The 13,267-nt window shown below is 58.0% G+C and overlaps 4 protein-coding genes across 4 annotated transcripts; 2 read left to right on the forward strand and 2 right to left on the reverse strand.

Moving 5' to 3' along the window:
• The first annotated feature begins 499 nt into the window (after positions 1 to 499).
• BJ171DRAFT_499115 (ribosomal protein L13 domain-containing protein) lies at positions 500 to 2,357 on the forward strand. Its single transcript, XM_053110443.1, has 5 exons — positions 500 to 561; positions 887 to 930; positions 1,111 to 1,234; positions 1,422 to 1,576; positions 1,828 to 2,357. The coding sequence occupies exons 2-5, from the start codon at positions 910 to 912 to the stop codon at positions 2,023 to 2,025; spliced, it is 498 nt and encodes a 165-aa protein (XP_052968293.1). The 5' UTR covers positions 500 to 561; positions 887 to 909; the 3' UTR covers positions 2,026 to 2,357.
• Positions 2,358 to 2,490: 133 nt separating this feature from the next.
• On the reverse strand, positions 2,491 to 5,095 carry BJ171DRAFT_43263 (uncharacterized protein). The gene is made up of 10 exons (XM_053107918.1): positions 4,952 to 5,095; positions 4,731 to 4,869; positions 4,434 to 4,533; positions 4,094 to 4,293; positions 3,839 to 3,961; positions 3,569 to 3,754; positions 3,285 to 3,371; positions 3,154 to 3,186; positions 2,859 to 2,940; positions 2,491 to 2,679 (listed from the first exon to the last, which is right to left on the reverse strand). Exons 1-10 carry the CDS (start codon positions 4,993 to 4,995, stop codon positions 2,579 to 2,581), a joined length of 1,095 nt encoding a protein of 364 aa, XP_052968294.1. The 5' UTR covers positions 4,996 to 5,095; the 3' UTR covers positions 2,491 to 2,578.
• Positions 5,096 to 7,226: 2,131 nt separating this feature from the next.
• BJ171DRAFT_402419 (uncharacterized protein) lies at positions 7,227 to 7,622 on the forward strand (the record flags this gene model as incomplete). Its single annotated transcript, XM_053107218.1, has 1 exon — positions 7,227 to 7,622. A coding segment is annotated over one exon (396 nt), but the record flags the coding sequence as incomplete, so codon positions are not given.
• Positions 7,623 to 8,702: 1,080 nt separating this feature from the next.
• Positions 8,703 to 13,160, reverse strand: BJ171DRAFT_597882 (uncharacterized protein). Its single transcript, XM_053114788.1, has 13 exons — positions 12,789 to 13,160; positions 12,526 to 12,632; positions 12,150 to 12,256; positions 11,697 to 11,992; positions 11,284 to 11,532; positions 11,044 to 11,135; positions 10,636 to 10,839; positions 10,285 to 10,429; positions 9,995 to 10,144; positions 9,802 to 9,892; positions 9,363 to 9,603; positions 9,089 to 9,202; positions 8,703 to 8,968 (listed from the first exon to the last, which is right to left on the reverse strand). Exons 1-13 carry the CDS (start codon positions 13,081 to 13,083, stop codon positions 8,822 to 8,824), a joined length of 2,238 nt encoding a protein of 745 aa, XP_052968296.1. The 5' UTR covers positions 13,084 to 13,160; the 3' UTR covers positions 8,703 to 8,821.
• Between the last annotated feature and the right edge of the window lie 107 nt (positions 13,161 to 13,267).

A 13,267-nucleotide genomic window follows, 5' to 3' on the forward strand; every position in this document is an offset into this window, starting at 1 on the left:
GAGTAAAGCTTGGGTGTCACGGAATTGACTGTATACTGTATTCAGGGGGGAAATGGGACACCTGCCCACAACCTATTTGTCAGCGCAGTATGCGATGGCATGCGTCTAACTATGCCATAAGAAATAGAGCAGATCACTTTGGCAGCCTCCGAGTGAAGACCACCGGTCGCAGTGCAGCGATGCGGAAATCGAGGGTGCTGTGTTTGGCCATGATTGCGATGAGTGGGTGGTGTATTCAGGTCACAGAAAAAGCACTGTCATGGCTCAACGGGGTGTCCCATTTCATTGTGGAAACGCTGGAACTCAACATCCATCTGTAAACCGGGAGGAGCCTGCCCCCCGCGATGATTGGCTGGCTGGCTGGCTGGAGTCAAGCGCAGCACCGCTCTCGCCCGTCTCGCCATGCTCTCTCTGTGCTCTCGCCATGCTCCCGCGTCTCGCTCATTCTGGCTGGCTTTTGGATTTTTTTTGCCATCCGGTTTTGCCTGCCCATTTGCCTGCTCGACTCGCCCTGCTTCCTGACAGCACGATCGGAACCACGATCACGCCTCGCATCCCAGAGTAAGTCGCCCTGTCTGCATTGGGGCGTCTAAACTCCGTCCAGCAGAAGCGATGAGGAGACGGCTGCTGGACCAAGCTTCGACAAGGATGCCAAACCCGACGAAACGAGCTCGGATTTGCACCACCATGATCTGCCGATCGATCAAGACGGGCGGCCGAGGATGACATGCGCAGGCACCATCGTCGATCGTGACGGCCTATTGATGGATGAGCGAGCATGTGAGGGCGGGAGAACAGCCGGAATGCCGTCCAAAGCCGTGACGCAGTTGTGCGGATGTTTACTTTTGTTCGTTCCCTCGTCTGCCGTTTCCGTCTGGTCCACCAGAGCTCACTTGCACTATCGAGATCATGTCCCTCAGTCAAGGAAAGGTGAGAGTGGATTGTCTGTTTGCAATCCTGGCCTCACTTTCAGCTGCGTTCTGCTCCGCGTGCACAAGCGTCTCGAGGAACTCGCTGGACAATGAGCTTATTCATACCAACTCGGCTGAATCGACGCCTCTGCGGGTCATGGCTCTCTGCACGGCATCACTCGGAACAAACGGAATCAAGGCGGCGCTCACTCATGCCCGGGTATGGCACCTGGTGGATGCCAAGGGAAAGGGCCTCGGCCGAATCGCACAGAGAATCTCGATCGCGCTTCGCGGAAAGTACAAGCCCTTCTATGATCCTGCAGGTGCGTCCAGCACATCCGTCGATGGCATTTGAAAGCCGACGTTGCGGCATCGACGGCCCGAGCAACAGCAGCGTCCGTTGTCCACGGTATTGGCCAGACATGATCTCACACACTCCTCTGAGGCCATTGCGCTAATTGTCTCCTTCCCACTCCCACTGCATCGACCATGTATCGGTTGGCGCTGTAGTCGATAGCGGAGACTATGTAGTTGTGGTTAACGCCCGCCACATCGAGCTGGCCGGCAACAAGCGAGAAACCAAGACGTACTTTTGGCACAGCGGACACCCTGGAGGCGTGACGACCAAGAGCTACAAGGACTTTTCTGCCGACCACCCCAACGGCGTATGTAGCGCAGCGCCCTGTCCCACGAATGCCTTCGATGATATGGCCCCGCTGGCTTGACTTTGCTGGCGCGGCGACCTCGCTTGTGTGTTTCTTGCGGATGTCGTCCTGCCAGCACAGAAAAGCGGGTCATGCTAACGCTCTTCGTTTCGGTATCGATTCCTTGAACCTCCATCGGGGTGTCGCTGACACACCCCGATCTCTCCCTCTGAATCGCTCTTCCTCTCTTGCATCGCGATCGACATTGATAGCCACTGAAGAAAGCGATCTACGGCATGCTGCCCAAGAACAGACTGCGTCCGCATCAGTTCAAGCGGCTGTTTGTCTTTGCCGACGACGACCACCCTTACGACGCCAACATCTTCCGGGATTACGAAAAGGAGGCCTTCGAGAAGGCTCTGAGCGAGTTCCAGAATAGCACCCCGAAATCAGAGCAGTCGTCTTCATAGAGCGATAGGATCCTTCTTGTTTGGGCCAAGAAGTAGCCGAATGCCAACTCACTCCCCCTCCTCCCTACCTTTGACCGCCTCCGCCCACATGGACACCCCTCACCTTCCAGTTTTCTCACCACGATCGACCCCCGACTGAATGCGGCATTTGTGCACTGATATATGAAGCGGCAGCGTCGCACGGTCGAGTTTAGTATCGAAGGTGTGGCAGATCCACAGTCCTCCCCCCCCCTCCACTTATCTTCGCTCGCTGGTTTGTCGGTCTTGGTACCTGCAGTCAGCAACACGCATGTTTCGAATACAGCATTCTTGAGAACAAACATGGGCCGGATCGACTCGCACAGCCCCTTCCCTGCCCGAATCGCGCCGTCTGACATTTGCCTGTCGTGATCTCGCCACCCAATCGATATTGATGCAGCGATGGGATGTGATATGACGATGCGGTGCAATGCGAGATGATGGAAAGCGGTGTGATATGATATAATGAGATGATATAATGATATGGAATGGGATGAGATGGAATGAGATGTGCTTCCGCCTCGGGCTCGGCCTTTCAGAATCCAAGATACGAAAAAGTCGCATCCCCATCCTCCCCGTCCTCATCCGAATCTGCTTCCTCGATCTTTTCGAAGGTATGGGCCGCGGTGTGGTGGTCTGGAATGTGCAAGGATGTCACGGCGGCGGAGTTCAGGGGGGGTTTGCATCAGTGAGTGGTGCGCACCACAGGACACAATGCCAGCAACAAGTTCATCGTAGGAGGGCTTGACACCTCCCAAAGCGTCCGCATGGGGTCGACACAAGTGAGCCAGCTCTCGCATGACGCCTAGGCTCACCGTTTTCAAATGGCTGCCCAACACAATCGTTGCACAGGTCCACCTGCTCCTCAGTCGGACAGTCGTTGCACTTCCACCGAACCTGGTAGAATGGAGAGACCACCAGTAAGACAAGCGTTCAGCCCGCCACTTCGACACGGCGTGGATAGGCTCTCCAATTCCTTGAGGGTCGAGGAGGCGGTGGTGACGATCAACCAGCCCGTCATTTGACCAGCCATGTGGTCGTCTGGATCCATGGGACGGCTGTCCGATTTTCAATCTGCTGTTGATTCGAGATGCATGCCACGACGCTTACCCCAACGATGGGCTCGGCTTCGCACGAGTCGCACTTTGGAGCCAAAGTACAATGCGTCGATATCGAGCTGCTGTGAGAATGCCATTCAGGGGATATCACGACAGGGATCCGTGCTCAGCCCGCCAACTCACCTTGTATCCATGGTGCACGGGGTCGCTGCGATGTGCCTTGGGCAGCATCCGTTTGCGCTTCAGCATCCGCTTCAGCTTTTGCATCTCCTAAAGTGAGGAAATTCAACAGTTTATGAATCACGGCAGTCTAGGCTGCGTGTGGGCAGTCTCAAGGCAAGCGAGATCCGGGGCTCGACGAATTCCGACGGGCTCACGGTGCTGGCCCCGTCCCGATGCTACTCGGACTTGTTCTGCAGCTGCAAACGATATCTGCATCACGGCACGGAGATGCAGACAAGCCTCACCTTGTACTCCTTGGTGTTCCTGAGACCAGGGTCGATGCTGATCTCGTCTTGGTCGGGGTCCGAGTCTCGGCCCCGGTCTTTGGCAGAAGCCCATTGACCCTTTGTCGATGTCCTGTGCGAGCCGGAAGCGCCTGCCAGCCGACCAGCTTTCGCACGGAGGACTTGCTTTTGATAGCGGCTCCACACCTGTGCGATGATGCCGTCAGCCCCGGGATGATCGTCCAGCCGATCCGACACAGTACAGTATGGGTGATCAGAACGACGACTTGCCTGTCCGGCAGTGCGTGTGCCCATAGCGTTGGCGATTTTCTCCCAACGATGATTGGCAACGGGTTCTTCGGGATAGATCAGTAGCAGGTGGTCGAGTTGCTGTTGTTCATCCTCTGTCCAGGCCTGCGATGGGTGGCGAGGTCAGTGATCGTGGGCCTGCATAGAGTACGTTCCATGGAGACCGAGTCATGGAGACCAAGTCATGGAGGCCAAATCACGGAGATCGAGCCATTGGGTCCAGGACAGGCAGCCCACCCGGATATCGGCTTCGACAGTTTCTTCTCGTTCTGGACGGCGTGCGGCCTGGGGTGTGGAGATCGGCTGTGGGTGACCGGCGGATTGAGGATGCTGCAACGACTGGGGCTGGAGACTGCGAGCGAGTCCATCGTCAAAGACTCCGTACGGCACTCGTCTGAACACGGAGCCGGGCCGCACAGGATTGTGGTAGCGCGGCTCTGGGGATGCATGTAGGCAGATCGGCAAGTCAGATCATGCGACGATCATGTCGGCTTCCGCTCGCGATGTGAGAGAGTGAGGGCTCGCTGATGGCGACGGTGTGAGAGTGAGGGCTCGCTGATGGCGAGAGTCACTGCACCTTGCGTTTGTGAAGAGGGCCCCGATCGCTGCTCATAGCGAGCGAGGTCGATCTCGGGAGCAGCCACGATGCGCTGCAGCGACGGAAACGACATGGGTTTCTGGAGGGCGAGGATGATAAGGTGCGGAAGATGCATTCAGATTCTGGGCACCGATATTCGATCGAGGGGCCTCGGTTGTTTGAAGGCTGGGCTAAGGCTGCAGCCGGTGGTGCTCGATGGGATGAGCAAGTATGGATCCAACAACATGGATTGGATCAAGACGACCGAGCCCGTGGCGATCCAATGAGCACACTGACCCTGTGGAGGAGCTGATCGACAAACTCGAACGGGCTGTCGAGGGCCTTGCGCTTCTCATCCTGCAGCGTCTCGATGTCCTTTTGGCAGCGATCCAGCTGGGACTTCAGGACGCTCAGGACGCTGTAGAGCAGCTGGCAACTGTGCAGGCAGGCAATTCAGTCGGCTGGAGACGAGCAGCGGGCCGCCGAGACAAGAGCGAGGGATGCAGACGGTGGCTCACTCTGGATTGCCCTCGATCGAGTCTGCTCTCTCGGGGCTGGACATGGCACCTGGGCAAGACAGGCGATGCCGATGACCAGATCAGGTCAGAGCTCAGTCGGCTGTGGCAGCGCGCATGACTCTTCTCGACATGGTCGTTGGTGGCTGCAGGCAGCTGGCCAGCACAGCCGGCAGGCAGCAGACATGCACAGCCGGATTGCCTCTGGTGGCTGGAGATGGCTGGCCGACATGGGGCCCTGGCGAGGATCAGTGCAGGCACGGTCCTGAGAACGCCCCAGCGGATGCAGCTGGATGGACGGGGTGGATGCTGGAGCTGGATGGAGAAACGCAGAGGCAGTTCCACACCCGCCATGCGCATTTCCCCACCCCGGCATGTTCCCTTCGCGATTGAGCAATCCTGGGAGGCAATGTCGTTGATGCCGGGCCTTGAGGTGGCGGGGCGTGGAGGCCGATGCAAGGGCGTGCGGGATGGGATGTCGCTGAGGAGCAAGGAGGCGCCTGGTGTGAATCGCGAAGCCCATACACCCCGAGCCGGCCTGGCTGCATGCACTCCATGCACGATGGGGCTCTCGATGCAGGCCATGCAGACAAAAGGAAAGGGCGCTTGGAGCAAAGTCTCCCACACGGATGCCTCGCCAGCATGCACTCTTACGGCGGACATGCATGGAGACGACGGAACATGCGCCAAGACGAAGGGACATGCGCCGCGGTAAGCAGACGGCGCTTGCCCCTGTCTGGGCCAGCAAACCCCCCCCCACCACCACTTGCGAACCAGGCACAAGCCCAGGAACCAAAAGATATTGAGCCCAACCACAGACCAAGCCCGATGAGCACAGGCACAAACGCCCGGACCACTGGCGACCAGTGGCTCGGCAGATCTTTCGATCGGCCCAAAAATGGGGCCTGCGCGGGACTGGCGCCGTGTGATCTCGGGCGCGCGCCGGATTGGTCCGCTCGGTGCGCCCTGCCCCCTTGAGCCGGCGCCTGCCCCGTGACGCGCGGAGGCGTCGAGACGACAGCAAGGCCGTGGCCGAGCCGGCTGGCCCAGCACCCGCACCAATCAGCGCGGTGGGGGATGTGCGCGTGTGTGTGCGCGGAGCGTGCGACCGTGCCGACCGCGCCTGCGGGTGGACGCGTGGCTGCCGCGGTACAGCCGCGCAGCGATGACGACAGGGTGACTGCTTGGCTGTTGAGTGCTGGAGTGCTTGACTGTTGAGTGCTGGAGTGCTTGGCTGTACAACGCCTGCGCAGCAGCCAGCGGGACACATGTCAACAATCCAATTCAACCTGACAACCCAAAACCCAAAAACCAAAGCTCTCAACTCGGCAATCAGCAATGTATATTCAGCGGTATATTCAACGATATATTCAACGATATATCCAATGCTATATTCAGTGCTATATTCAACCTCACAATCACAGTCACATCGCACCCGCGTCGCGCACAAGCGCATGGCCTTCCCCCCACCCTCGGGCTGTGCTGCTTGGGCTGCCCCCCCCCCGCTGTCCTGCCCTCGCCATGGGCTGCCCAAGGTCAGTCGTGACCAGCGCAATCGGCCCTCGAGTGGACCACCACCCCGTCGGACCGGCGCTTGTGCCCCGTGGCCGACCCACAGGCGCCCTGTGCTCGCCCGGTGCGTCCGGGCTGGCCCTCTGTGTGGTCCCGCGGGGCATCGGTCTGGGCCGTGCTGTGCGCGCATGCCTTTTCGTCCTTGGCCGGCCCTGCGCCGTGGGCCGGTGCTGCCCCAGCCCTTGTCGCTGCGATATAAAGTCACCCTGAAAATCGGGCCGCCCTCGTCCAGCGTTTCTCGCCAGAGCACCGATCCCCGCGACGCCCTTACTATGCGCTGAAAAAACCTCACCCTGTCCAAATAATCACTGTTTCGGATCCGCCCGAGCTCGCCAAGCCTCTCTCGAATCCGCCTAATATATCTTGGAAGCAATCCCTCATCTCGATCGAGCTTTTCATCCTCGCCTCCCCCTGGTCGTCGCTTCTCTCGTGCTTCGCGCCTCCTCAACATCCCGTGCCTCTCTCTCTCTCTTTCTCTCTTTTTCGCTCCCTCGCCTTCTATTATCCGTCTATCGCTATGGACTCGACACCCGTCTCGCTCTACTCGCCCACCCCTTCGCCGTCGATGGGCTCGCCCTCGCCCATCCTGGCCTATTCCGCCACCTCCAAGCGAGCCAGCCTGCCACGAAAGCCCATCCAAACCTCCAAGCGCTTCGCAACCTTCATCAATGTGCTGCTGCACCATGTCTTGGGCCGCCTGCCCCAGACGTCGGTCTCGCCCTTCGAAGCCACAGCCGCGCTGCCGTCGTTCGAGCACTCCACCAACTTGATCCACAGCGTCTTGGTCTCGACCTCGTCGTTCATCCCCGTCTCTGTCGTCATCGTCGCCATCACCCTGATTCAGTCCATCGTCCTGAATCGCACCCGCTACATCTCCGAGGGCTCTGAACCGCATCTGTTTGTCATTGCCCTGATGGTGGCGCACAAGCTGCACGACGATCACTCTGTCGTCAACGTTGCCTGGTCCAAGGTCACCGGCCTGCCCAAGCAGACCGTCGCCCTGATGGAGCGCGAGTTCTGCCTCGCGCTGGACTACCGCCTCTTTGTCCACCAACACACCTACGACCAGTGGGTCGACTACTTTGTCCTCCACGAAAAGCTCTGGGCTGAATCTGCCGATGAGGTGCATTCGCTATCGTCAAGCGCATGAACAGTCCGTCTCCCTCTGTCCTCGCGTGCGCTCCGCGAGCCATCCGTATTCCCCTCTCCCCTAACCGATGGATGGTTCCCTGACTCTGCAAAAGCACCCCATACCCCGCTAAAAGCTGCCTTTTTGCTTCCCTTCGTTTCGCTTCCTCGTATGCTTTTCTCTTGCGACTCTCTCGGATGGGTCCGTTTCCTCAAGTTCTGCCTAATTCTATAGATCTTTTTTTTTTTCTCTCTCTCGCTCTCTCGTCGGTTGCCTCTCTCCTCCCGATTCCACTAATTATTCCGTGTCGTCATGTCCTCGGACAGTTGCCTTCCCGCCCTTTTTTCCTTTTCCTTTCCCTTTCCCTTGCCTGTCATGTTGGACAACGGGCCAGTTCCGTTACGCCGTGTCTCCCTCCGTCTTCGTTTCCTGGAGCGGTGTCTCTGTCGCCCACCGTCTGAGACTGCCTTTGTCCTGTCCTCACACCATTCCCATCCGGCCCCCTCTCCTCTGTCTCGCTGTCAAGCACTCTAATGGTCTCCAGTAATTTATTCACAAACTCTTTGGCCGAATTCGACTCTGTCCCCTCCTCGTCTTCCTCCAATCCCGCCAACATCATACCTCCCCTTTTCCTCTCAAGCTCCTCGCTATTTATTTCTTTCTCTCCTTTTCTCTCTTTTTCTTCTTTATTCCTTCGTCAAGCGTGTGTCCGCTTTCCCCGCTCCTCAACCGATAGAGATCTCCCTAACGAATCGAATACAATATCAAAAGTCCCTCAACCACGCAGCACAATGTGGCCGTTCGAGCGAGACGGCTTTGGCTTTGGCTTTGGCTTTGGTTTTCGGTGGCGGAGGCTTCGTCCCTGGTCTCTCGGCCTTGGTTGGTCAGGACGAGCGAGTCGCGTCTGTCCCTCCCGCCCTTCCCCGTCGCTGTTTCCTATCTGCGGGATTGCCCGCAGTCGTGGAACCCGGTGGGTGGTGGAGGCTGGGGATCGACTGTGCGCCAATATCAATCCCTCCATTCATCCATTCGTCCCTCCACCCATTCATCCATTCATCCATCCGTCCATCCAACACACTGGGTGGCTGCCATCGCCCCTCGCAGCTTCCAGCACATCCGATGGTGGCTACCGACAATGGCCACAGTGCCTTGTATCGTATATTTCGTGTGGCCTAATAGACGAATCGCAGATCGGGGTTGAGCAGATCCAGCTCGGACTCGTCCGTGTGGAAGGGCTCGTATGTGAACCGCTCTGGGTTGCGGGTCAGCGACTCCATCGGCCCGACCTCCCTCCACTTGGCCAGAAACACCTGGCGCAGCTGTTGGCAGATGCGTCAGTGGCAGAACTCGAGGCCTCGTCCATAGCGAATCTTGGCTCACACACCAGGCCAGGCCGGATCAATGCCCCAAATGGCGGCGGCAGCGGCAGCAGCACTTACATGGGTGCGGTCGTCGTCGCCAGAGACATACTCGGGGACTTCGTGGATGCAGCTGAGTGGCCATAGCGCAAGGACGCATTCCGTGAACTTGGCCTTGAGAATCCGGAAGGATTTCTAGGAAACAGACGCAGTGCCGTCGTTGCGCGGATGAGCGGCTGGGACCACTTGCGGCGGAACAATCGCAGTATAACACTTGTTGTGGAAGTCACCAAGAACTCCAGAAGCAACTCAGCTCGTATCTACCCGCCCGCAATGGCACCTTCCTCGCTCGTACCTTCTCGTCTCTGGTCAACGATTGCAGCTTCTTCTCCCACAGATGAACCAGCATCAGCAGGACATCATGTTGCTCAACGAGCTTGGGCAGCAGTGCCAACGCCGCTTCGGCACTAGGTCCCAGCACCGACGCCCTCTGTGCTGTTTCCTTCTGGACGTAGATATGGTTGGCCAGGAGCTCGCGGTAGGCGGCCAAGACAGGAACAGCCGCCAGGCTGCCGATCATGACATCGGGCAGCTCGCTAAACAGTGGGTTGGCAACAGTCCAAGGGAGAGAGAGAGAGCAGTTACCTTCCCCGCCCTCGTCCCGACAATCGTCCATACGTCGGCTGGCGGGTGGAAGAGGTGACAGCGCCAATGCGGCCCTGCTCGTCACCTCCTCCACATCGACAGGATTCCATGTGCACCACCTGTTTCCAGCCATCTCTCCTGTCCCTTACTTGAGTTTCGTCATCACCGACTTGCCCAGCTTCCACACACGAATCACCAGCCTCGGCATTCGGTTCGGACTCAGGAGCCGCGAGAAGAATCCTGTTGGGTGCATCACCAGGGGGGCACTTCAGTTTCCCAGGATCAGACAGCAGTTCCACACACATCCACGCCTCTATGCCATTCATCGCTTGCCAAACGAACCTTTGGGCTCGGCCGAGTCGAGGCTGTTCACGTCTTCGTCAAAGGGCGTGCCTCCATAGAGCTTGATGTCATAAGTGCGGTTGTCGATCGGCCCGCCGTCGGATGTGTAGAGCGGGAGGAGGCCCCATCCGCAGCTGATTTCATGTATATCTGACAAGCAATGGACAAGTGCATGTCATCGGAGCCATCAGAACACATGCTTACTCTGTCAGGAGTCGGCAAACTGGCAAGCTGGCTTGACGCCTCCATGAATCCACCTCACAAGACAGCATGCCCGACAATCAACGCACCATCGCGCGGGGCATACGGGTTCTTGGTCGCCCCTGGCTTGACAACCACCAAACAGAGCTCAAACAAAATGCACAGCCGAATGTCGACGTCGTTGACCCTCAGAAAGCATGTGTTCTCGTCGTCCTTGGGGAACAGGAGGGAGGGCTGTCGGCGAGATGGATACGGTGCCGGATGGCCGGCGTCAGCAAGGGCAGATTGATTCGCACGGGTTCTCAATTCCATGGGGGAGGGGGCCAGCCCGCTCGCTCCCAATCGAAATCATCGACCAAACGCTATGCTACACTTTGCAGGCCAAGGATATCAATGTCGATTGATGAAGCCACATGAGCAAGACGTGCAGGCGCCGATACCTTGGTGGTGAACTTCCAGGCGTCTCCAAACTCGGGATTGAAGCTGGCCGGCACGCAATGAATGTTGCTGAGCACATCGGTCTTGTCAAAGAGAGACAGCCGGACATGCCGCCCAAGGATGGTAACGCCGGGGCCAGGCAAAGGCACGTTGCGGGCCTCCATGAGACTGAATGCGATGGTGCACTTCACCAAACGCCGGCGGATCTGTGCCCATCAAACACATGAATGCATCTGTGCGTCAGCAGCGCACGAACCATCAACATGCAGTCTAGCTGGAGAGGACTGGCGGACCACCCAACCCCGATAGATATGCCCAACGTCAGAGGGCTCTGGGCCGTCTACGCCTTTCAATCCCAATCCCAATCCCAATCCAGTGGCCTCCAGAAGCCCGATGCAGCTTTGTCTTACTCGGCTCTTCTTGAAGTCATAGAAGATGTCGCAGAATCCCAGTCCCGATTCCTCATAGTCCGGATAGAGGTAGTCTGAAGAATGCCCGATGCCTGGTTGACAAACGGCTCCAGCGTATCAGCCCCGCATTCTGCCTCGTGAGGGTCGACACCAGGCATTGTGCAGCTTCGACACTCCACAGCCGTGGGAATGTGATATGTTGTCGACGGTTCACACGGCCCCCGCCTCACAGACACCTACCCTCGCCGTAGAGGCGAAACAGGGTCGAGTGACGAAAGCCCTGAGGTAGCGGTCCGTACATCCTCAAGTCGTCATGCTGCTTGGTCGCTGTCGGCCTGTTCGGTCGTTTCCGAACCTTTGGCCGCTGTGGCTCGGCACGATCGTTTGTAGATGTCGGTTGGTTACTACGACCGCTTGATCGAGGCATTCTGCCCTTTGCCTTGAGTTTGATGGGTGCGTCTCGACTCAAACGAGCACGATGCCGCCGATCTGTCACGACCAAAGATCAGTGCGTTCCGAGATTCGGTCAAGCCGAGTGGGTATAGGTTGAGCGACGACAAGCGCATGATTATCAAGTAGTCAGATACTTGTCTGCTAACCTGCATGCGACAGTCAGCCAGCAAACCAGTCCACGATCCCAACCCCAGACTTACTGTCTCTGCCGTCACCGCGACTATCGGAATCACTGACGTCACCACCATCGTCATCGTCGTCTCCACCGCCATCAGTGCCATAATTGTTATCGCTACCGTCCCCTTCACCGCCGCCGCCGTCGTCGTCAGTGCAGCTTCTGGATTCATCCGAGTCTGCTCTTGGGCGTCCCTTCCGATGTGACAGCGTTGGTCTTCTCTCGTTTTCGTCTGTCTGGCTGCCGTAGTACTCTTTGATTTCGACATAGTTTGAGGGAATATAGCCCTCGCGCGGCGGTTCGCCGATGAACTGTACAAACCTGGATCATCGTAGGGATCGAGTTGGTCGGTTCACGCGATACGCTAATCCAACCAGTTGCCCAGCTCAACGGCTCAACGGCTCAACGGCTCAACATCCACGCAATAGACATATCGGGAGGTCCGAGAGGCGGCAGCGGATCATGCGGAAACACCCACCACCAGTCTGGATTGTCATCGTTGATGACCCGAAAGACATCGTTGGTGTAAAAGTTGAGCTCCTCGTCCGTGTCGCCAGTATAGTCATAGAGCGCCACGACGAATTTCTGTCAATGTCGGCGACGAAGCCCATGTTCCATACAGAAGATTTCAGTCCGGGCCAAAGTCACGTATTGGCAGCAAATCGTGGTTGATGAATCGGTGAGGTAACCGCGGTCGTGAGAAAACAGCCGCCCCATCGATATGACGACAGTCGGTTGCGCTGGCTGGACGCATAGGCTGGCGAATGGAAGCGAGATTGTGTTTTCTCATAGCCGCAATGGAGGGTGATGCGTGCAATCGCATATTCTTCCAAGGCAGCGTGCCCTCAACAGACCTCAGATCGCCTGGTCGACACCTTGGATGAGATGCTCACGCTTCGCTTGACGGGCTTTTTCTGGGCCTCGGCCTGTGGAGCCAGGCGGCCTGCTTCGGCACGGCTGGCTATTGGCCAACACGAATATGGCATGGTTAGATAATGCCATGTGCGCGAACGATGAAACAAATCAGTGTGTGGGAGTGTTATCGGGAGAAGTGTGTTTGCTGAAATGGGTAATGTGCATGAAATCTCCATTCATGCATTCTTCCGACATCACTGACCAGGCGTCGACTTGATATCAGACCGCTCCACCGAGGATAGCGAGTCGGCCCGCCCGCCGCGAGACGACCGCTGCGAATAAACCGATCCTTCTCTCTGAATCCCTGGCGATAACAGGCTTGGCGATCGCTGCACAGGCGCCGGAGCTGGCTGTTGAGGGTTGCGGGCCTGCATTCCGGCTGCACTGTCCTCTCGGACGACACTCGTTCGTCGGCTGGAGTGGCTCGCACGAGCGATCGAACCCTCTGGCGGCCGCATCCGTGCCTCGGCCACCGCCGTCGTTGTGGCTGCTGCCATGCTGCCCGTTGTCGAAAGCCGCGCGCTGCTTGGATCTCGCTCGATCTGACTCTTGCGGCCGCGGTCGATACTTGGACGCCGCGAAGGCAGGGCGCTGTGCGGCCGTGAAGCCGAGAGGTCCTCCGGCGGCTGGGCCTTGGTTGCCTCTGGGCCCTGGCCGAGATGCTTTGGCTCTTCGTGCGCC

The sequence above is a fragment of the Polychytrium aggregatum genome (assembly GCF_025602895.1).
Source record: "Polychytrium aggregatum strain JEL109 chromosome Unknown BJ171scaffold_12, whole genome shotgun sequence".
NCBI classification, from domain to species: domain Eukaryota; kingdom Fungi; phylum Chytridiomycota; class Chytridiomycetes; order Polychytriales; genus Polychytrium; species Polychytrium aggregatum.

Coding starts and splice junctions, on each gene's coding strand:
- BJ171DRAFT_499115 (XM_053110443.1), top strand. CDS start 910: ATGTCCCTCAGTCAAGGAAAG. Junction 1,235..1,421: donor GCCCTTCTATGATCCTGCAG/GTGCGTCCAGCA, acceptor TTGGCGCTGTAG/TCGATAGCGGAGACTATGTA. Junction 1,577..1,827: donor CTGCCGACCACCCCAACGGC/GTATGTAGCGCA, acceptor CGACATTGATAG/CCACTGAAGAAAGCGATCTA.
- BJ171DRAFT_43263 (XM_053107918.1), bottom strand. CDS start 4,995: ATGTCCAGCCCCGAGAGAGCAGACTCGATCGAGGGCAATCCAGA. Junction 4,870..4,951: donor TCGATCGAGGGCAATCCAGA/GTGAGCCACCGT, acceptor CTGCCTGCACAG/TTGCCAGCTGCTCTACAGCG. Junction 3,372..3,568: donor GGAACACCAAGGAGTACAAG/GTGAGGCTTGTC, acceptor TCCTCACTTTAG/GAGATGCAAAAGCTGAAGCG.
- BJ171DRAFT_597882 (XM_053114788.1), bottom strand. CDS start 13,083: ATGGCAGCAGCCACAACGACGGCGGTGGCCGAGGCACGGATGCGGCCG. Junction 11,136..11,283: donor GTTTCGCCTCTACGGCGAGG/GTAGGTGTCTGT, acceptor TTTGTCAACCAG/GCATCGGGCATTCTTCAGAC. Junction 8,969..9,088: donor GCGACGACGACCGCACCCAT/GTAAGTGCTGCT, acceptor ATCTGCCAACAG/CTGCGCCAGGTGTTTCTGGC.